We start from the raw sequence: 22,968 nt of genomic DNA, 5'->3' as shown, positions 1-22,968 counted from the left end.
TGTGAAAAGTTCTTTTCACTACCAGTAAAACCACTGACTAGGTTGTTTTCTTATTACATGAAACATTATCATCTGCTCTATCTCAGCCCACTAGGTGCTGTTGAAGGAGTAAAGTGCCAGATAGAATTCAATGCTGTCATTCATGTTGACATGCTAGAAACATCATGCAGGAATCTGATTTGGCAGGTAGTTATTTTATCTGCCTGGTCTATTATATAAGGATCCCAGAATAGCATTCAGAATGATATACAGAAGCAATAGCAGGGACTGTTGCTGTTGCTAGCATTAAGATAATTAATAGCATATGGTTAGATTTTTTTTTAAAGACTCTTGGAGATATTTATGATAGCCAAAGAAAAAGTACAACTGCAAATGAAAATGAAATACTGCTGCTTGGGACTTTTTCATTAAGCTAATGAGGAAAGCTTGGCACAAACATCTATTTTATTTCTTCCATATTCTCTTATATGTATTGTAGAGATTCCTGTTTACATCTTGCTAAAGATAGTTTAACCATCCTTTGGTGAGTAAACATAATGGCTGTTCTGCACACATCATGTGAAATAAAATCCAAACCAAACCAAATTATGGCTTCATATTGTTGAATGAATTGTTGAATCGTTATTTTAAATTGATTGCCTTAGCAACCGTAGAGCTTATCAGAAGTAAATAAAATTTTCTTACTTGAATAATTTGATATGTGCATATATGCCCATAGTTCTATTCCCTTTCGGGATAAGCAACATTATGCAAAGGAGTAAGAAATTCAGAAAGGAAATCTAGCTAAATTAGTTTACATCATTTTCATTTGCTGTTCTTCCCCATAACTTTCTATTCCTGCCGGCTATCCTTTTTCCTGCCTCTACTTCAAAAATGACTTTATGTAATGCCTCTTATGTCTGAAAAGTGCTTTTTCAAGAGGCAACTGGACTTTCAGGTTTTTCTTTGAAGCCATTTCACTTCTCATCCAAGAAGCTTCTTCAGCTCTTTGGATGAGAAGCAAAACGTCTTCAAAAAAAAAAAAAAAAAAACCCAGAAAGACCAGTGGCCTCTTGAAAAATCACCTTTGGGACAACCATGACCTAGATGACTGAGAATCTCCATAGGCATTTAGCAGTGCCTTTTATCTCTTTTTATCTTATCGTTGCTCTTTTTGAGGTTTTATCCAGCCACAACTTTCTCTTCCTCACGGTCTATTCACTCTAGTTTCATATATTTAGGGATGGGCTGCTGGGGTTTCGCAGGGGTTCAGGAGAGCCCCAAGCTAAGGTTCTGTGCAGTTCAGAGAACCCCCAAATCCCACTACTGGCTGGTCCCACCCACCCCATCCTACCCCTCCGAGGAGTCCCCATGTGGCCCGTTTTCAATGCAGGTAAGTGCAGAAGCTCGGGGATGGCGAAAAACGGGCCTCCAGAAAGTTCGGGAAGGCTGGAAATGGCTTCCAGAGAGCCTCTGGAGCCCGGGGAGGCCTTTTTTGCCTTCTTGGAGGCTCGAGGAAAGCCTCTGAAGCCTGGGAGGGCAAAAACAACCCCCCATGATGCAGGAGGTCAATTTGGCCACACCCACCATGGCCACGCCCACCCAGCAACCGGGCAGAAAACCCGTGGCGATAGGTACTATAGCACCATAAAGCTTCAATATAATGGCCCATTTGGAGAAAAGGATGTCTGTTAAATCCACGTACATATAATTGACTTAACTTATAATTGTGTAAGCATGCAGTCAACGTTGTTACATCATCAGTGCCAATCCAGGCCAGTTGCACATTAAATAATTACAGAAGCCATGCAAATTAACACGAGTGAGGCTAAACTTCAATGTGTAATGACACAGACGATGCAAATTAATACAAATGAAGTAAATAATATTAATGGCTCTGGCAGACTTTGGAAACAACTAAAGTGTCCGTTATTTCAGGGGTGAAATCTGAATATAAGTTTAGCTTGTATCTTGGCCTGGATTTGTGCTAAATGAAGGTCTGGAATACAGACTTGATGTGCAACTGTCACAGTTTGGGTGATGGATTTGAGGTGGCATCTGAGTACAGTTACCATGAAAATATTTCTAATTGTATCTAGCTGGAACTATAATATATAATTGCTGGACACTTTAAATTGGCCTGGATTTGTGCCCTGGAGTTTGAATTAGTTTGCTTTGTTCTCCATTCTTTGTTAATTTGTCAACCCGGAAAGACAAGAACAATGTTATAGACATTTAGAGAAGATTTATGTACTTTGAAGAGAGGCATTTGATGTGATATTTAGGAGAAAGCAATTATTTATTTCTTATGGTAGCTGTTATGGTTATGGTCTTTCTAGAGGCTATTTACTGTAAAGGAAACAGCTACAGGAGCTGCTCAGGGTTTCCAGTTGACTTGAATATAAATCTGCAAAAGATCGTAATCCATACAAGTTTTTGCTATGCTTTTATGGCACATAGCTATACCAGCTACTAGTTACATTTAAAAAGACAGGCATTTTTCAAGTTGGCTCAATTTCTGGGGGCTTCAGGGACATATCCTACAGACTGCCTTCTATTGGAGGTTCCTGGAGATTTCCCTTCCAAATTCTAACCAGAGCTGCCCCAGCTTAACTTTGAAGCCCAGATCTGAGATTTTTCCTTGTTGATAAGATGGCTTATATGAATCTTTAGTCATACTAAAGATGACTAGGCACAGCTTCTAGCTTAGAATATACTATCGGGAAGTTTGTGTTTGTATATATTACAGTGTTTCTGGACATTTATTATATTATTGCTACTACATAATCAAATGTTGTATGGGCCACTTGTGAGAAAACAATAATATGATGCTAGAAAAACGGATAATATTACTATGTTTGGTCTTCCTGTTTTATATAAAGTTACTTTTGGATCTGCAGCTATTTTTCAAAAAGTGGCTTTGGATAATAATATATTGCAATAAACAGTGTTAAGTTCATTGTATTCTATTTGCTTAGAACACAAAATTGAAAAAAGTGTGTGTGAAAGTCAGAGATGAAAGGAGAAAGGTGAAAAGTTAATCTATAGAATGTGTGTTGCTTTCAACATTCCAAGGGAATAAACTAGCAAACCTTAATTGTACATATGCTATATACAAATTCAGACAAATTGAATCCTGTTTGACTGAACTAGCTGAAACTACTTGAGTTTGCATAATGCACAGAGCCTGTACTAACATAGAAGCTATATTTGAGCCACAAACTAAAGAATCATACTTTCAGTTTTTGTATTTGACCTCAGCCCTTATGATTTTATTTTTCCAATCTATAAAACTTCAGAGATATTAAAGTACAGCTATCCCAGTTGCCAGCTAATCCATTCAGGATGACTAAGGCAGTTCTGAGGCCATCAGTCAGTCTTAATCATCAAAATAGGTTGAGGAAAAGTTAGATAGAAGTTTGTATGAGAAGACAGGATTCGCGTGAAAGTCTTAGAAGAATTGCCAGATACAGGCTGATGGATAAACAGCTAGGAAAAAAAGGCATGGAACACCAATTAGAGAAAAGACGGTGTATTATGTTTACAGTTATTGGTAACCAGAAACCCCTTATGGACTTTTTAAATAAAAGAAGAAGAAATGAACTTGTGGTTTATGGTTTTGATGATTAGATAGGATAGATTAGGGAATCATGACACAACTTAGAGAGAGAGAGAGAGAGAGGTTAAAATATAATTGTACTTATAACTGCTGTGAAGATCTTTATATCTTTTTCTTTTCTTGTATTTTCTTTCTTATTGCGTTGTTAGTTTCTTCCTTCCTTTCTCTTCTTTTTTTGTTCTACTATAGTTTGTATTCTTATTGGTATTAAAACTTTCAATGGAAAAGTATGTAACATGGATGGATGGATGGATGGATGGATGGGTAGGTAGGTAGGCAGGCAGGCAGGCAGGCAGGCAGGCCAACAAGAATTGTCAGAGACAATTGATGGAGTTCCAGAACAGCTGTTTCCAGATGAGTCAGGGATTCCCAATAAGAAAACTCTCTGTGGCATAATTATAACAACAGTTTGAGAGCTTGTAATTAAAAGAATGAGTAGCTATGTTTAGTTCAGAGGTGGACCAAACTGTGACTATGAGTTTTGTTTTTATGCGGAGTTATTCAGCTGCACCAAAACATACAGAAAACTGGAAGTTTGTTTTGCCTCCACTAAAGTTACTGATTAAACTCTTGCTGCTCTCTTTGCTCCATTAATCCACAGACCTAAGAAGAGTATTACCATGTTATTAATATGGATTTCTGAGGTAGGTTTTAGGGAAGGATTAGCACTTTCATGGTTTTATTCTCCCAGTTTTATCTTCCCAACCACCTTATGAAACTTTGAAGCTAGAAGCTTCCTAATTGTTGTAAAGTTATCCAGTTAATTTACAGAGAGGAGAGGAGGTTGAACTGAGATCTCGCTACTTCTGATGTAATTAAACCATTCTTTATCATCCTTCTTTTTTAAAAAACCTAAAATTTTCAAGGTTTCATGGATAAATAAGATAATGGCACAGTCTTTGGGCAATGTAAGCTAATATCTTAGCAGAAAGATAAATAAGTTTAATTGATTGAGAAACATATATAGTTCTCCACTCCCTTTAAATGGAGGTTTGCAAAATGTATCTGTCACTAAATAGGTTTTTTTTTTTTTAAATGAGATGTTTACAAAATGTCATTATGGACTATAATGAATACTAAACCAAATATAAACAAAGCACAGTGTAAATTTCATTATACATAATTCATAATTCATGTCTAGCAGTGATTTGTGTTGCCATAGTTCAATAAATAAGCCAAAATTGACTAAATTTGCACAACACATATAAAGCTGTAAATTAGGCTATACCCCAGTATCAGAGTTCTATCCAATGTGTGAATTTAACCAGTAGTGATTAGTTAATAAATCATGTGTTACCAAAAAAAAAAAAAAAGATGGCTCAAGATAAGGACTGAAAGCAGCCTTTTAATTTGTTCCTCCAGATTAACCTTTTGAGTCATCTTTGTAATTATTATCAGTCTTATTTGATTTGAACACATGGTTAGAACCCCATCCAAGTAACAAGCTAGCAACTCAGAATGTTCTCATGAAAAAAAAAAAATCTAAAGCTATGTATTTTTTTTTTATTCTCTCCAGTTATGTGTCACAAGGGTTACGGTCCTTGTGAATGTCTCCTTTTATGAGAAACATGACTTTTTTAATGGCTGTTTGTTTAACACTGTCAATATCCAATCCAGGGGTGGGATTCGGTGACTACATTTTGCGTCACCCCTGATCCAATCTAGTGAAATAGTTTTTTTCCTATTGTTATGGCAAAGAAGGCCTCAAACACTCATCTGGGTTATGAACACTGTGTGTACTTCTTATTTTTCTTTATATATTTTTCTGAAAATGAACAGGATGTATTTTCTAACTGTCATGCTCACCTGTGGTCTGTTCCTTCCAGACTTTAAAAAAAAAAAACAGATTGAAATTTTCACTCGATTTAGTTTTAAGCCATTCATGCAAAGGGTTTCAGCTCTAGGAATAGTTTTAATGAGATCTTGCCTTAGGCTTCCGTTAGATACACTCATCTCTCTATATTTAAACCAAATATAAAATGTGAGGACCCAGATCACATGCTGTTCAGATGATAGGTTTGGTTGTCAGTATCCCTCTGAAAAGGGAACTGGAGCGGGATGGTTGCTGGAATTGGGTATGTCTACAGGGAACATGATAATAATATTTTAACATCTAAGGGGTTGCCACAGAGAACTGGGGGTCAACCAATTTTCCAAAGCACCTGAAGACAGAACAAGAAGAAATGGAGGGAAACTTATCAAGGAGAGAACCAGCCCAGAACAAAGGAGAAATTTCTTGACAGTTAGAACAAATAGCCAGTTGAACAGCTTGTCTCCAGAAATTGTGGGTGCTCCAACACTGGAGGTTTTTAAGAAGAAATTGGACAACCATTTTTCTGAATGATATAGGATTTGGTTCTTGACCAGGTGGTTGGTCAAGAAGTCATCCAAAGATCCTCCCAACTCTGTTATTCTATTATTCTGATAAAAACGGGGGTATAAGTGGGGACCCTAAGGGTTAGCAGCTGAGATGTTTTAAAAAGAACAGAAAAGCTGAAATAAGTTTTACAAAATGTGAAAATGAAGTGTGGATGTTGTTGCAATCAGTTACATATTCACAGAAAAGAAACATGGAATTCTCTGGATACCTCTAAGCTAAACAAATCTAACACATCCAGAAATGTCTGGTAACATTATTTCTCTTGATGTGTTTAACTCCTGGTTTGGGTTTTTTTTTTTGGGGGGAATCATTTAATCACATGGGCCACTTTCTGTGACTTCAAGTGCCTAGATTTACCCTTTGTGGCAGAGGTGGTATTCAGCAGGTTCTGACCAGTTCTGGAGAACCGGTAGTGGAAATTTTGAGCAGTTCAGAGAACCAGCAAATCCCACCTCTGACTGGACATTTTACAGTATCCTTCCCCTGCCACGCCCACCAAGCCACACCCCCAGAACTGGTGGTAAAAAAATTTGAATCTCACCACTGCTTTGTGGGATGAATTTGGTCACGAGGTTTTTTTTTTTAAAAAAACTTTTTTTTAGCTGAATTGGAGAAGAAAAGAAGGCTTGTTGTAAATGTGGGTTGTTTGAAGCCTCATCAAAAAACCATCAGCCTGGTCTTACAGAAACAGAACAAATGTAGAACACAGTAGCATGTGCCCTGAAAGGACCTTCCTGCTATTGTTTAAAGTAGAATTACAGGGCACTTCCCAACCCTGAAAATCTGGCCCAAAACAATACATTGGTCGGTGTGTCACTGGTTTCAGAAGAAATCTGTAGAGGTCGGGTCTGATGCCTGGCTGTAAGTCAGAACCATGTAGTGCTTCAGATTTTTCCATATTATTCTACAGGAAGTTGCAAAATATTTTGCTATGCATTTAAGTAACTTATAGAATGTCTATTCTTATAGCTGATATTTTTCTTCAAACTGGACTCTAACATAGATATTGGACATACCTTATTGTCAGCCTTGCAAGACAGTCTGGATAAGAAACACAACTCAAAGTACTGGTTCTAACTTTATTCTAAGGTTACATGAGCAGACTCTTGCAAATCTGAAAGTATTTTTCTCCTCCTTTTATACCCCAAGAAACTAGGGAGGGTATCTTCTGAAAATACTATGCTCCTGCTCCTTCTGTACACTCAGCTGCTGTGGTGTGTTTCAAAATTTTTTCCTACTGGTACGGAGCTTGCTTCGCGTGCATGCGCAGTGCTCAAACTCCACCCTCTGAATCAAGGTTGGTGAGCTGTGCAGGCAGGCGCGCCTATTGCATGTGCACACCAAATGTGTGAATTGCACATGCGCAGGGCTCAGAGACAGCCCTTCCTTGGTGAGCTGTGCTGTTTTTTTAGCTCAGCTGAGGTGCGACAGCTGAGCTAATAAAAGCAGAATATAGGAGAGGTGAGAGGTAAGAGCAGGGGCGGGTAGGCGTGGCCAGTCAAAATTTTCCCTACCGGTCCAAATGGTATATTTTAAAGTGTAAATGTAATTTCCCAGGGTGATGTCTATAGTGAAGTTAGCAATCAGTAAGCTTTCTGCAAATTCTGCCCTTTTGCAGTCTTACCCATGGATATTTTCTCATTATTTTTGAGCACAGAAGAAGGTGATAATGGGAAAGGTATCTGAGGTTTACCGCCGGATATTTTGAAGAGACAAAGGGATTTTTACAATTATTTTTTAGTGGTGGGGACAGAGAGAGACAGTTGAAAAGTTTATCAAATTGCTGAAGTTGTGCTTTTTCAAATAATACAAAATTCACGAAGAGGATCGTTGTCCAGTACCTATGGTAGCTTCTATTTTTGAGAAAAATGCCCACAAGTGTTTTAAAAATAGCTGGCAAAGTTGTAATGAATTCTTGCTTTGTTCGCTTCTTCTCTCCTGAACTTTTATCATCTCAAGAACATTTTTTGTTATATATTGATGGAGATTCTTAGTCATTTGGTTGTTCCAAATGTACTTTTTCAAAAGCAATAGCAATAGCACTTAGACTTATAAATTATTTTTCAGTGCCTTATAGCAGGGGTGGGATTCAGGTTTTTTAACAACCGGTTCTGTGGGCGTGGTTTAGTGGTCATGTGACTGGGTGGGTGTGGTCAGCTTGACATCACTCATGTCAAGGGGCACTTTGCCTCGCCTGGCCTCTCATGACAGTGGGGATGCTGCAACGGTCATAAATGTGAAAAATGGTCAGAAGTCACTTTTTTCAGTGTCATTGTAACTTTGAATGGTCACTAAATGAACTGTTGTAAGTCAAGGATTACCTGTACAAAAATACATAAAGCTTCTTTGCTTGCAAAAAGCTGCCTTAAATACCAATCATTAGATTAAAAATACCTGCAAGCCAGAATTACAAATCAGCAGGGTGCCAGAGCACCTTGAGGAACAAAAATAGTTAAAATGCAGTGATAACTATCAAGCAGCCATCTCTTGCTCATAAAGTGAAACCCTTTAGCAGAGAGATCATTTCAGCTCTCCAGGAAAATCACACCCAGGAAATGCAATCCTTAGATCCATTTGCACCACTTAAAGATACCAGCTGGTCTCATTCTCCTCACAAGATATGCTAAGGAAATCATCCAGATTTAAGGAAAGATCACATGCCCTCCAGAAAGGCAGTAAAAAGAATTAGTGCCAAGCTTGCATCCTGCCTCTTGGAAATATACCCCCAAAAGACAGTGCCATATAGTACTAAAGGAACACCCCCTCCCCAGATAGAAAAAGAAACCATGAGGCAGGAAAAAAATGAAACACAATACAAATAATTAAATCACAACAGTAGCTGTTGCTTGTTGAAGCTCAATAGGGAAAACTATCCCATCAATAAACACAGGATTAAACATCACCAAGCTCAGAATTAACCTTCACCAAAAACCAAAACTCAGAAAGGGTGTGTAAAGTCACGTTTGAATGTCAATCTTTCTAGCTAGCCAAGAAGCTTTGCTGAATGTCACTCATCTTGGTTCCCTGTCACTAAAAGCTTTGCTTCATTATTCAATTATTTCTTCAAAGTGCTGATTGTTCAGGGAAGTATTTCTTCCCAACAGCAGTGTAAAAATCTTAAAACAACCCTTCCCCTTTAAGAAAGTCAAGTCCCAGAAGCTCCGGAGACAGGAAGTCTAGGCGTACTGGCAAGAATGTAAAAAGGGTGGAAAAAAACAAAAGGAGATTACTTCTAACTACCGGTTCTCCGAATTGCTTAGAAAGTTAACAAGGGGTTCTATAGAACCAGAACGGAACTGGTAGAATCCCATCCCTGCCTTATAGCCCTCTCTAAGCAGTTTACAGAGTCAGTATATGGGCCCTCATTTTACCAACTTCGGAAGGATGGAAGGCTGAGTTATCCTTGAGCCAGTGAGAATTGAACTAGCCTGTAGTACTGCATTCTAACCACCGCAAAAGGCAATCCATCCAGATGACCCTGAGTCCACAAATAAACCTCCAAGTGATCTCAACAACTCTCAGAAAGAGTGCTAAGGACCAGATGACTGTAAGGAATACAAAATGCTTCTATTCTCCACCATTCAGTCAGAACTGAAGATGCTTCTTGGATGAAAAGTGAAACTCCTTCAAGGAAGACCAAAGAAAATCCAGTTGCCTTTGGGATAATTTTTTTATATAAAGCTTCCAGTCATGGTTGTTTTGACAAAAAATAAACAAGGCACCCTCAGCCTTCCCATTCTTCAGTTGTGCAGCCTTCAATCCCACAATTCTCAACAGCGGTGAATTCCATTGAGGAATTCTTGGAATCAAAATCCACACATTTGGAGGGAAGCCAGGTAAGAGAGGACTATGCCAAGTCCTTTAAGCAGCTAAATTAGAGTTTATTTTGAGTTGATCTTACTTCTGTGACTTTTGTAGACTCATCTATGTAATTTTCTTGGCAACAGTATTAAAGCTGTTTCTTCATCCAAGATCCTTTTTGACTTCTAATCAGGTTAAAAGTTCAAATCATTCTTTCCCTACTGAAATTCTTCAAGGAGGCATTTGCTCCAGAAACAGGGTAAAATATGACTTGAGAAATGTCACTTGCCTTCAGCCTATTCTTCTTAGAAAATTCTTAATGGGCTTTCATACGCTTCTTAAAGCTTTGTTCACAGTAACATTGGTTTTCATTGTTTTCAGTGAGATGCTGTGAGTGGTACCAATGAATTAGAAGAACAAGATATAAATTGCTTAATTAATTGAGCAATCAACTCTGGAAATATAAGCATTTGGAGATGGAATGAATTCTGCAGGGCATTCAAAAATGGAATGAATACCTTGCAGTTCGTTATCATGTTCAAATGCTGTTGCCATTTGTAATCTATATTAGTGTAATGATTTATTTCTGGTTTAATGGAAGTGGCCTGCAATGCAATGTGTTCTTAAACTCCAATGGACAGGGTAAGGCATTTGTTGGGGGAAATGAGAATAGAATAGAATAGGAATAGAATAACTTTATTGTCACTTTGAATGTACACTAATCGGCATACATTAAAATGAAATTTCATTGCATACAGCTCTTGGTGTTAATCTATGCATAGACCGGTAATGTTACCGGTAATGCTGTTCTGAAAGAGGCTGGTTGGTGCCCTGAATACAAGAGTTCAGGTTGCAAACGTTATGTTGCAAATTCCATTTGTAATTCTTTTTTCCTACTTCACTGGATTAAAGATCAGATCATGTTGTAATTCTAGTGCCAGCCTGGCATTTATCTCAGAGTGCATTCCTTCCCCAAGTGGGGTGCTGCTACCCAGGTGAACACCTTCATTGTTTGCACAAAGTCCATAAAACCTTTTCCTATCATGCTTTTAATTATTTATCACAAAGTTCTAGTTAAGCTATTCATTATCAGCAGGCAGTGAAGGTCGAGATGAGAGCCACCTTCTTACTCAGCTGTATCATCCTCTGCTAGGCACAGACAAGTTTTGCTTCTCTGATTAATAAGGATTGTCCATGAATTAGTAAGCTATTAAGTCATTGTTTAATATACCTGTTCAATGCCTGTTTCCAATGGAATGGCTTGCAAAATGATGTAAAAACATTGCTGTCCTATCTTGCTTTGATATGTTTTAGTAAGGCTTAAATACAGGTAGACAAAAGCCATTCTTTTCAGTCTTCTTGTCACTTTGAATGGTCACTAAATGAACTGTTGTAAGTTGAGGAGTACCTGTATTGTTATGTGCTGCACAGTCTGCCTCAGCATCCTTGGGGTAAAAGAACAGAGATTCTTTTTCTGACTTTGGTCCTTTCCCATTGAGTTCAGCATCCATTTTTTGTCTGTCAAGCAGAGCCACAGCTTGTCTCTGATGTAAAAATAAAGAAGTATCAGTTCATTTCCTTTTAATTATTTCCATATATCCCCAAAAGCCACAGTTGAATGCATTCAGTTGTAATGCTATTTGGATTTTTTAAAACTTGTATTACTTCTATCTATCATGGAAAACACCAACGGTCTTGATAAATTATTCTTTCAGAGTAAAAAGAAGGAAAATTCTCAATAATGTGGCTGTACATTTCCAGGCTGCGTGACAGTGCGAAGTAATAAAATGGCATGAATCAGAGATCACAAACAAACAAAAGAAGCAAACATAATTGCTGTCTGTTTCTTTTTTTAATTTTTCATCGAAAAAGTTAGAGTCTTAAAACAAACTTCTGAATGGTTTGGGATCATTATAAATATCATGTTATACTTCAGAGATGGTATTCTGCCCGTTCTGACAGGTTCTGGAGAACTGGTAGCGAAAATGTTGAGTTGTTTGGAGAACCAGTAAATACCACCTCTGACTGGCCCCACCCCCATCTGTTCTCTGCCTCCTGAGTCCCAGCTGATTGGTAGGGTCTTCTTTTGTTGCCCTGCATAGGAGAACAGAGCTGGAAAGCAGGTTAGTTGGCTTTGGAGGGAATGGGGATTTTACAGTTACCTTCCCCTGGAGTGGTTGGAAATGTGGATTTTACAGTATCCTTCCCCTGCCACGTCCACCAAGCCAAACCCACAGAACTGGTAGTAAAAAAAAAAAAAAGAATACCGCTACTAGTTATACATCCATTTTAATTGTACTTCCATGTTATACTTCCAATTTAATCTTACTGCTAAAACAAACACCAATAAGAACTCTGAATTCAGCTGAAGCACAAAACAAGAAAAAAGACTGAAATGTGTAGATTGACACTTCTCAAAGAATGCTCACTGGCCATGGACAAGGTTTTGGTAGCCAACAAGGACACTGATTTTGGGGGGGAGGCCAGGAATTGTAAATGGGATACTCCAGGGGTGTCATTGCAGCATCACATGACGTATCAGGATTTTTTTCCCCTTCGCTAAGGTGGGCGGGGACATGGCTAGTGTGAGACATATCCGGCCCGCGGGCCAGGATTTTGACACCCCTGGAATAGTCTATCTACGTACGTGGCTAGGAATGTGCATCACATGATGTTTTAGACTTCTCTTGGTTTTACCCAAGTTTCCTTTCCTCACAGACCCTTAGACTGTCTCCCTATTAGAGTCAGAGCCCTATTAAAGCTCTTGGTACTAGTGATGGCTTCACTCCCTGTCCCACCACCTGGCTTGCCAGGCTCCTGTTTCTATTCCATTTATAGGCTTTTTTCCATACCCATTTCACAGGTTTTCCATCTCATTTTCTCCCAAAGGTGCTTTTTCAGGAGGCAATTGGACTTTCTTGTTTTTTTCTTTTGAAGGTGTTTTGCTTTTCATCCAAGAAGCTTCTTCTTCTTCAAAAACAAAAACAAGAAAGTCCAGGTGCCTCCTGAAAAAGCACCTTTCAAACAACCATGACCTGGATAACTGACAATCTCTACAGATTTTTAGCTATACAATTGGGGTTGAACACCCTTTGAATTGTATGGGAGTAGGAATGGATTTTCAGAGGAAAAAATTGCAGACTACAGGAACCATTTGCACTACTCAGGTGACCCTAAGGGGACAGATAAACCTCCAAGTGCTTCAACAACCCTCTAAAAGGATGCAAATGACCAGCTGTCTTCAAGGAATATAAATCCTTCCATTCCCCACCACCCAGTCAGGCCTGAAGAAGCTTCTTGGGTGAGCAGCGAAATACCTTCAAAGAAAAAAACAAACTCCAGATGCCTCCTGAAAAAGCACCTTTGGGACAACCATGACCTGGATGACTGAGAATCTTTACAGACATCTCATTTTCGGCATTTCAAAAACTGGTCCTGGTTATGAAATTCTACTTCCCCATCTCTGCTTCGCAGGTCCATAAATTTTTGGATAGGTTCTAGAAAATCTTGAAAGCATACATATTTTATAAAATAAACTGATTTATATGAGAATTTAGATAGAAGTTAAAGCTGAATAGTAGGGCTAATTTATTGTAAAATCAGACAGTAGGGGTATCATGTTTATAGATTCAGGATCTTAGTGTCACATCATATTCATATTGTATCTGGTGTATATTGCTTTTGTATAATTTAACTGTTGTTAGTTTTTACTTAGTTTTGTTTGGATCTTTCCATGGGGCCCATTAGGCAAGCAAATCCCATTTTTCTTTTATTGCTTGTTTACTTGAAAGTGTTATAATTTTGAAGACCAGGATGGATGATCCTTGGCCAAAAATTTCATGTGCTCCTTTTTTATTTCCCCTCACCCATCCTTCAAGTATGGGTACTAAAACAACAAGAGCACTGTTTTCTTACTACTTTGCTCAACAATGATGTAATACAATTTCTAAAGCTGAGTTCACTTGGTTTATAAAAAAAATGAAGAAAAAGTTCCTAAACTCGCTCCTATAACCCATTCTAGAAGAGGGCGAGTGGGATAATCTAAAACCCCCACTACAAACTGTTGTTCCTTCCAGTGATAAGTGCAATCATTAGTCTTCACAATGTTCTCCACTCCTGTTATAACCAATACAGAAAGTCCCCCTTCCATTGTCATATATTGCCCTGTTTATTTATTGTTTCATCAATAAATAAAATAACATGAATAAAAGATGCCCTCACTAGGATTTCTTCACCATGGTCACTCACTTTCTATGCCCTTTAGAAGCAATAGAACAAGTTGTTCCTATACGTGCAGCCATGGCAAACTATTATGGCTGATACTCCGGGATGAGATTCCACTGGTATAACAACCGGTTCATGCTCCTCATTTTAAAAAGGCAAGCTCATACTTACCTTCAACTGTAGCCTCTGTGAAAAAAACAGCTGAGGCGCAGCAAACCACTCTGCCAGCCGAATCAGCTGTGCTCTAAACAAAGGCATAAAGCGCACAGGAAAGAGCAGGGGCTGGCGGGAGGGACCACTTCCTCATTGCAGTGAACCGGTTTGGACCGAGCTGAACATAGGAACAAGGGGTTCGCCCGAACCAGTCAAAACCAATAGAATCCCATCCCTACTGATACTCCAAGATTTTTTTAAATTGCCCAGAGTCACTTAAATCAGAGCTTCCCAACCTCTGGTTCATGGACCGGTTCTGGTCTGTGGCATGCCAGAAATTGGACCATGCAAACGAGTGAAGCCCCAACTACAGGATGCAGGCAGCATGTGAAACCATACCCTCTCCAGTCTGTGGAAAAACCTCTCTCCACAGAACTGGTCCCTGGTGCCCAAAAGGTTGGGAGTCACTAATTTAGATAGTGAGATGGGTGAACCGTAAAATGGATGGATGGATGGATGGATGTGTGAGAGAGAGAGAGAGAGGGAGGGAGGGAGGGAGGGAGGGAAGGAGAGAGATAAGCAAGATATCTTAAAAGCTAATGATGATCAGTTCTATGTGCCTTTGAATGACAAATCCCTTGAAGGGGATTTCCTGACTTAGGCAGAATGGCTAAAAAAGGTTAAAGGGAAAAGAATTTATCTTTCTGACATGTTGTCTCATGATTTAATATAAGTATGTGATGCAAGTATTGATTGAAAGTTATGACTCTGGAAGGATCATAAGGTTTCTTTATGACCTCTATGTTACTCATTAAATAAAGAAAAAGAAAAACCAGGAAAGGAAATCATAAAAGCATGAACTGTAACAAAAGTTTGCAGTGGTGAAGGCTTCTGTTCAGAGCTCCAGCTAGCCGTATAGTCAAAAATAAGTTTTGGGCAAACATCAAAACAAACATGTAGAATGTAAAAGTTGAAGGGACCTTGAATATCGCAGTCCAACCATCTGTCTAATGCAGGAATCCAATACTACAGCTTTCCTGACAGATGGTTATTCAGCTTCTTTTTTTAAAAAAAAAAACTAGTTCAAAAAGAAGAATCCACCAACTCTGGAGGCAATCTGTGCCTATGTTGAGCAGTTCTTATTTTTAGGAAACAAAACCTGATGTTTGATCAACACTTCTGATGTCCAATGAAGATCTGCCCCCTTGTAACTTAAATCCATCATTTCCTGAAAAATTCTACCTCTTTGTCTACATCAGGGGTCAGCAACCTTAAACACTCGAAGAGCCACAAAGGTCCTAACCGGTAGCCCCCCATTCAATTCTGGAGCCAACCAGAAGTCTGGTTTCCCCACCATAGTCTTCTCCTAGCGCGCCATTCTTTTTCCTCTACCTGCCCTAACTGAAAGCTCTATCAATTGTGGAGCCAATCGGCAACAAGGAGTCACAGTAGAGGGATCAAAGAGCCATATGTGGCTTCAGAGCCATGGATTGCTGACCCTGATCTACATGATGGCCCTACAGATACTTGAAGATAGCTCTCATGGCTCTTCTCCAACTTAAAGATACCAAAGGTGAGAGTTGTTTTCCAGTTTAATAAGATACCTAGTAGCTAACTCAAAAAGAATCAACGAATGCTGTATGCCTCCTCTTCCCCAAAGAATCCAGAGTTCTTCCCTCTCCATTAAAATATGTGAAAACCACAGAAGGATGATTTTAGACCACCCTCAACCATGGAAGCTAACTGAACAACTGAACAACTTCTTTCAGACCATCTTAGGAACAACCCCAGAGCTCTCTATCCAGAAGAATGCAGTGCAATAAACTGCCCAGAACCCTCAAACTCCCATGACCCTGATTTCTTTTGGGAAGAGGAGACAGAGAGCATCTTGAGTCATGGTGGTGCAGTGGTTAGAGTGCAGTAGTGCAGGCTACTTCTGCTGACTGCCGGCTCCCTGCAATTTGGCAGTTCAAATTCCACCAGGCTCAAGGTTGACTCAGCCTTCCATCCTTCCGGGGTGGGTAAAATGAGGACCCAGATTGTTGGGGGCAATATGCTGACTCTGTAAACCGCTTAGAGAGGGCTGTAAAGCACTATAAAGTGGTATATAATCTGCTATTGCTATCTGTTAGTTCTTTTGAAATTAACTACAATACTAGCCATCTTATTAAACATATTCTTAAAGAATAGTTGCAGAACTGGGCATGGCTGATCAGGTGAAAAAGAGAAGCGGGGTGACATGATACCAGTGGGACATGATACTATTTGAGGCGCTATCACAGAGAGGAGGGGGACAGCCTATTTTCCAAAGCACCTGAAGGCCAAACAAGGAACGATGGCTGGAAACTGGATGGATCAAGGAGAGATTCAGCCTAGAAACAAGGATAAATTTTCTGACAGTGAGAACAATCAACCAATGGAACCGCTCGCCTTCAGAGGTTGTGTGCGCTCCATCACTGGAGGCTTTCAAGAAGAGACTGGACAGCCACTTGTCAGAACTGGGATAGGCTTTCCTGCTTGAGCCAAGGGTTGAACTTCAGTAGATTACCTCCATGGTCCCTTCCAACTCTATTATTCTGTTACTCTATTAAACTGGAAAATAACTCTCACCTTTGGTATTTTTAACTGGTATCTGTAGGGCTGAGATCGAGGAAGATACATAGCACCCATAAAAGTAAGAAATGATTTTTTTAAAGAAAAAAATGTTATATGTATCTCATTTGAGATCACTGGGATTCTTTGTCATTACTTCAACCCTCTTCTTATTAATTTATTCTGATCAAAACTTGTGATTAGCCACTCCCAGTTCAGACTGTTCCTACAAGCCAACACTTCCAATTATCTCCTATAATGTTTTTTTTTTCTCATTTAGGTTTTGTATCTATTTTCTCATACTTATCTAGTGGATGGAGTTATTCTGGCTGCAAAAATACAGACACTAAATGAGCGAGTTTACAATTTAGCATACAGAATGAAATATTTAAATGTTTGCTTTGAATGCATTTTTTCTTCTTCTCATTTTTTTAGAGAGGAAATCACTACTGTCAGTAATTAGTGTATTTGTTGGCATGCTTGAATGTTTCTTTTCCTGGAAATACTGAGAATTGGCTTGCAATAAGACAATTTAACAAAAGTGGATGTCCCATCATTAGTTTGTCTATAATCCCAAAAAAGCTTTTCAGGACCACACAATCAAAGAATCTCCCTAATTTCCAAGAAATGATATGCATAAATAAATAAATATAAAATATCCTGGATACCCAATGCAGTGTCTATGGACACAATTACTGCAGGCCATAGAGCCCCACAGTGTGTAGGATTCAAAGGCATAATCTGCTTTAGAGTATGGGGATAGTGTATGATTATGGCATCTGTCAGCAACTCTTTAATCCAGCTATGTCTTTTCACAAGATCCTTTTGCTGCCATCAAAACATAACCTAAATTTGCAATTGTGGCGAATATCTGTAGCTCAGGTGTAGGATGAGGGTGAAGGTTCATTCTCTGAGCTTATGAATTGGTTTCTGAAACATTTCGTTACCAGACCAGGTAACATTTTCAGCAGAGTTTAGGCAACTCCTAAAACTTGCTGAAGATGTTACCTATCCTGGTAAGAAAACATTCAGAAACTAACCCACAAGCTTGGAGAACGAACCTTCACCCTCATCATCTAAATTTCTGTAGCCAGATATAGTGGCTAAATAGAAAACAATATCTGTAGTTCAGGATTGAACGATGTGGAGTCCTTGGTACTCTCTGTGCTTGGTTGTTTACTTGAAGACATTTCATTACCCAACTAGGTAACATTACCATCATTCTGCTGGTGAATGTAGGGTTTGTTCCCTAGTTATATACTGTAATTTATCATGCTAGTATTGATGGGGTGTGGTTTTCTCCTTGGTAATTTCTTGATTGGGGTATTGTTCTCTGCTGGATTGTTTGCTTGGTATTAATACCTGCTCATCTGGGTGTTGGCTTCCAGAAAGGATATTTTCTAATCTTTCTGTTTCCTGACTAGCTTTGAACGGTGTCTAAATAAGCTTATGGCTGATTTGTCTAAATGCCAAGTTTCTAAGAATTCCCTAGAATTTTTGGATTTAGCTTGGTCTGGGATGCTCACAATTTCCTAATTGAAACTATAGTTTTGTCCATGTGTTGTGTTGTGAGATTAAAGACTTTTCATCATGTCTTCTGACTGCTAGTTGATATTCATGGATGCGCTCTGCTAGTTTTCTGCCAATCTGTCATACATAGTAACAGTTACAGTCCTTAACCATATGTTGTACATGATTCTTGCTTTTTCTCTTTGGGCTACTCGGTTACCGGTTAAATATACAGATATAGTGGCTATATGGTAATAAAGTTGAATAATCAAGTCATTCCTTGGCTCTTGCTACCAACTCTGTGTTCCTTTTCAACATTTATCTTTGCAAACAGGTGGATTGAACAGGGTAACATGTAGGTCATATAAAGGAAGAGGAGGGCTTAATGCTTGATTTCCCGTTGCTTTTTCTGATCTGCCTTCTGAACAATGAACAAAATGGATGATGGCATATTCTGCTAATTGTAACTATTGTTCCAGTGCAAAACAAAACAAAACACACCACCCACAAACAAGAAAAACCAGTAACTCATCTCTTTGTCTTAAGGGGAAATGGCCCAGAAGACAAAAGGGGGAAAAAATTTAACTTTGTACAAGAAAAACTGGAATTGCAACTCTGTTTCTGTTAGACCCTTTCTGAAGCATGCGCCTTGATTGATCTTTTTGTCATGTGGTCGTTTTTAGCTTTTGAACACACCTAAGCTTGGCACTGGTTGCAAAGAGTGTGCGCACATATCCTGTCTTGTTTTGGAGCAGTGTCCCTTTAAAAGATTCAGGTATAGCGGCAACCTTGCTGCTGCTGAATATTTTAAAGGAAGAGAACATGAAAATTGCTTCCTTAATTAAATATGCATGCCAATTCCAGGCTTTTACATTTAAGATGGCTGGAATTATCTTGGCAGGAACAAAGAGATAATGGGACAGAGAGGTAATTCATTTAAAAAATTAATCAGTATATGGACAGGTCATATATGTCAGACCTAGCCCAAGAACAAAGTAAAATTAAGAAAAAAACATTTTCTTATCGAGAAATACAAAAGTATTTGTGGCTGTTGAGTTTTTTCCTGTTCTTGCTTGAAAGAATCCTATATCTTGTGCATCTTCATCATTTCAAATACAATCAGGATTAAACTGAGTGCATAATAATTCTCATTTATACATAGTGCAGGTAGTCCTTGAGTTACAACAGTTCATTTAGTGACTGTTCAAAGTTTATGGTGTCACTGAAAAAAGTTACTTACAACTGTTTTTCACAGTTACAACCTTTGCAGCATTCCCATGATCATGTGATCAAAATTCAGGTGCCTCCCAACTGGGACACAGCAACAGTCACAAGTATGGTTCATACTTGTGACCGTTGCTGTGTCCCAAGGTCATGCAATCCCTTTTCAAGCCTTCTGACCAGCAAATTCCATAGGGAAGCTTGAGATTCACTTAACAACTGAGTTACCAACTTATCGACTGAAGTGGCAAGAAAGATCATAAAATGGGGCAAAACTCACTTAACAATGTCTCACTTAACAACAGAGATTTGGGGGCTCAACTGTGGTCATAAGTCGCGGAGTACCTGTACATGATCAAAGCTAATGCAATCCTAAGTTGCATTAACAGAGGGATAAATCGAGATAAAGTGAGGTACTAATACCACTCTATAAAGCCTTAGTAAGACCACACCTAGAGTACTGCATCCAGTTTTGGTCACCACACTATAAAAAAGATGTTGAGACTGTAGAAAGAGTGCAGAGAAGAGCAACCAGGATGATTAGGGGACTGGAGGCTAAAACATACAGCGAACGGTTGCAGGAAGACATGATAGCAGCCTTCCAATATTTGAGGGGCTGCCACAGGGAGGAAGGGGTCAAGCTATTTTCTAAAGCGCCTGTAGACCAGACAAGGAATAATGGATGGAAACTGAACAAGGAGAGATTTAATCTGGAAACAAGGAGATACTTTTTGACAGTGAGAACAATCAACCAATGGAACAGCTTGCCTTCGGAAGTTATGGGAGTGCCATCAGTTGAGTCTTTCAAGAAGAGATTGGACTGTCATTTGTCAGAATTGGTGTAGGGTCTCCCGCTTGGGCGGGGGTGGTGGACTAGATGACCAGTAAGGTCCCTTCCAACTCTGATTATCTGTTATCTGTTAAAACATTGGAAATCTAGCATGTACAATCAGTGGCATCTAATTACACATAGCCTTCCTTCTTGAACTTTTGCTTAACTGGCTATGAGATTCTGAGAGTTGAAGTCCACCCACCTTTAAGTCGCCAAGATTGATAAATGCTGGACCATGCCATTTGTTTCTGCACACCATCAGAGAGATGAAATACTGAACTTGAGTTCTGAGACTTTTTCTCAATGGGCATGTCAAATGTACAAATCTGATTGGCCAGAATTAGACAAAGGAGATAGCTTAAGCAACACCATGCTGTATACAGGGCACCTTGTACAGATTTTTTTCAGTTTCTAATTTTGGAATTCTCTGGACCGTTCACATGTTCTGTGATACTTTGTTTATATTTAATCGATAAAAATAGTATTTATCCCAGCAATCCTCATGAAATTGAATCACATGCAGCTCCAAGAACTGCTCAAGTTGTTTGGCCCTTGCTAAGTTTGTATCGTAGTGATGTCTGTTACATGTTCAGTGATGTACATATTGAAAGAGAACCAAGCAGTGGGTTCTCGGAGACAGTCTTCCTTGATGGGAAAAATTAGCAAGCATGCTCTGGGATTTTCCATTAAGGTTCCATTTGTATCACCTTTCTCAAGAAGGAAAATAATTATTTTACTAGTCTTGTATCTATCTCTCATGTGAGCAGCATAGTGGTCTAGTGGTGAGGATGCTCACTGTCAGGGTTCTGATGGATGGCCTAATTAATTCATGAGCCTTGAGCCAAGTTTCAAAAGAAATCCAATTATTTGTTAGAAGCCTCCTGCCTATGGCAACTTGAGATCAGGACAGGAATGCTTTACGAGTTGACACTCACCTCCCATATTGAAAGATTGAGAGTTCAATCCTAGGTAGCGATAAATGTACCAGGGCACAAAGAAAATTTATTTTGCTGCAAACTCGTCAGGAAGGACATCTGGCTGAGCTTCATTCAGTCACCCCAACTCTACTACAGGGACTACAGGGTTGTAAAAACAGAGATATCTATCTCTCATACGTTGCTTACCTCAGGGCTGTCAAACTCGATTTCATTGAGGGCCACATCAGGGTTGTGTTTGACTTCGGGGGGAGGGTTATGGAGGTGTGGCCAGGAGGCCAGTTCGATTTAACTCATGTCAGGGGCATGTGTGGTGGTCCGAGCACTCTACCAGAGAAAATGGGCTCTTGAACTTTGTTTTCAGTTGCAACGGCCTCTGCCAGCGAAAACAGATTGCAGGGCTCCCCAAGCTCCGTTTTCACTGGCAGAAACACCGCAGGCTAGCCCTTTGCTGTTTCCAGGGTGGCCCCGTGGGCCAGATCCAGGGTGGTCCCGTGGGCCAGATCCATCCTCTGGGCCTTGAGTTTGACACCCCTGGCTTACCTGAAGGCATAGAATAATTCTTTTGATACAACAGTGGCAACAGTAACTTGGCTGTTCATCCGCTCTTTAGGCAAACTTTGACTCTTCAGTTACTCCATCCTGTATGAGCTCTTTTTATCATGCAACATAGAAAGAAAAACAGTTTAATTTCTTGGCCAAGCGGTCATGCAGGTAAACCTTTGGTGCATCAACCAACTCCAAATCCAACCACCACAGTAATGCATTTTCCTTGCTCCTTCTCTCAAACAGCCCCTTGTGCACAAGAGTAAACCTTTAAGATGTCTCTCACCAATGGAAAGCAAGTGAGCACTTCAGCACTGAGGAAAATCGCTGCCGACATGAGTAACATAATTGAAAGTCTGGACTCGAGGGAGCTGCATTTTGAAGGGGACGAATTGGATAATGATGTGGTGCACGATCCAAGAGCTCCTGGTAAGTCAATAGCACAAGCCTATAAAACGTGTCTTTGAAACCCGAGTGTTCTTGTTAAAAAGAAGGTTGATAGTTCTTACTGAATTAGGGGAAATAGAAATCAAATGTGATTGATTTCTGAAAACTGAATACAGTAGTTTTGAGTGAAGCTTTGATGTTCTCTGTGAAGTCTTCAGCATCTATCCTGCCTGATATTTCTCTGTTTCCTGTACTACTATAACTAACAACTAACCTACTTCTTTTACCTAAAAACCAAAAGTCTATATTGAATAACTCCCAAAACTGGTTTCTTTTAAAAGAGGGAGACACAATTTTTAAGGTGATGAAATTTCCCAAATACCCAACAGATGACATAAGGTCTTCTGGTCAACAGAAAGGAAAAGTTTGAAAATTTGGACCCAGTTGTTTTTTTCTCCTCAAACTTTTCAGGGATTTTTGGTAACTGGGTTAAAGAGAGGAATTGGGGGGAGAGGTTATGTACAAAAGATTTGCAATGTTTAAATATGCAACTGTGAAAATTTAGCCCTCTTGACACTGAATTTCAGACATGACATCTTGCACTGCTTTGGGAACCCAAAAGGAAGTGCTGGGCAGCGCATGGCTTGTGGGTTGATCTATTCCTGTTTTTAGAAGTTTTGGAGTAAAGTTGCACAAAGTTCATGAGAAAGCAATCAACTATACTGCTAAATCCACATTCTATAAAATTTATTTGATGGTGTATCATTTTAATTGTTAAACCTGTATTGCT

The 22,968-nt window shown here is 39.2% G+C and overlaps 1 protein-coding gene across 2 annotated transcripts in view; it reads left to right on the top strand.

Annotated features, from left to right (window-relative positions):
• PLD1 (phospholipase D1) overlaps positions 1 to 22,968 on the top strand; it is a 126,877-nt gene that overhangs the window by 19,893 nt on the left and 84,016 nt on the right. For both annotated transcript variants that reach the window (XM_087933452.1, XM_026705756.2), the window contains exon 2: positions 22,038 to 22,220. In XM_087933452.1, the coding sequence (XP_087789578.1) occupies positions 22,067 to 22,220 (154 nt within the window). In that variant the 5' untranslated portion in view covers positions 22,038 to 22,066. The remainder of the gene's footprint in view (positions 1 to 22,037; positions 22,221 to 22,968) is intronic.

Source organism: Pseudonaja textilis, chromosome 4, assembly GCF_049901715.1.
Source record: "Pseudonaja textilis isolate UNSWEBS1 chromosome 4, rPseTex1.2, whole genome shotgun sequence".
NCBI classification, from domain to species: domain Eukaryota; kingdom Metazoa; phylum Chordata; class Lepidosauria; order Squamata; family Elapidae; genus Pseudonaja; species Pseudonaja textilis.
Note: the sequence above shows the minus strand (reverse complement) of the source record. Positions and strands in the feature narration are given on the sequence as shown.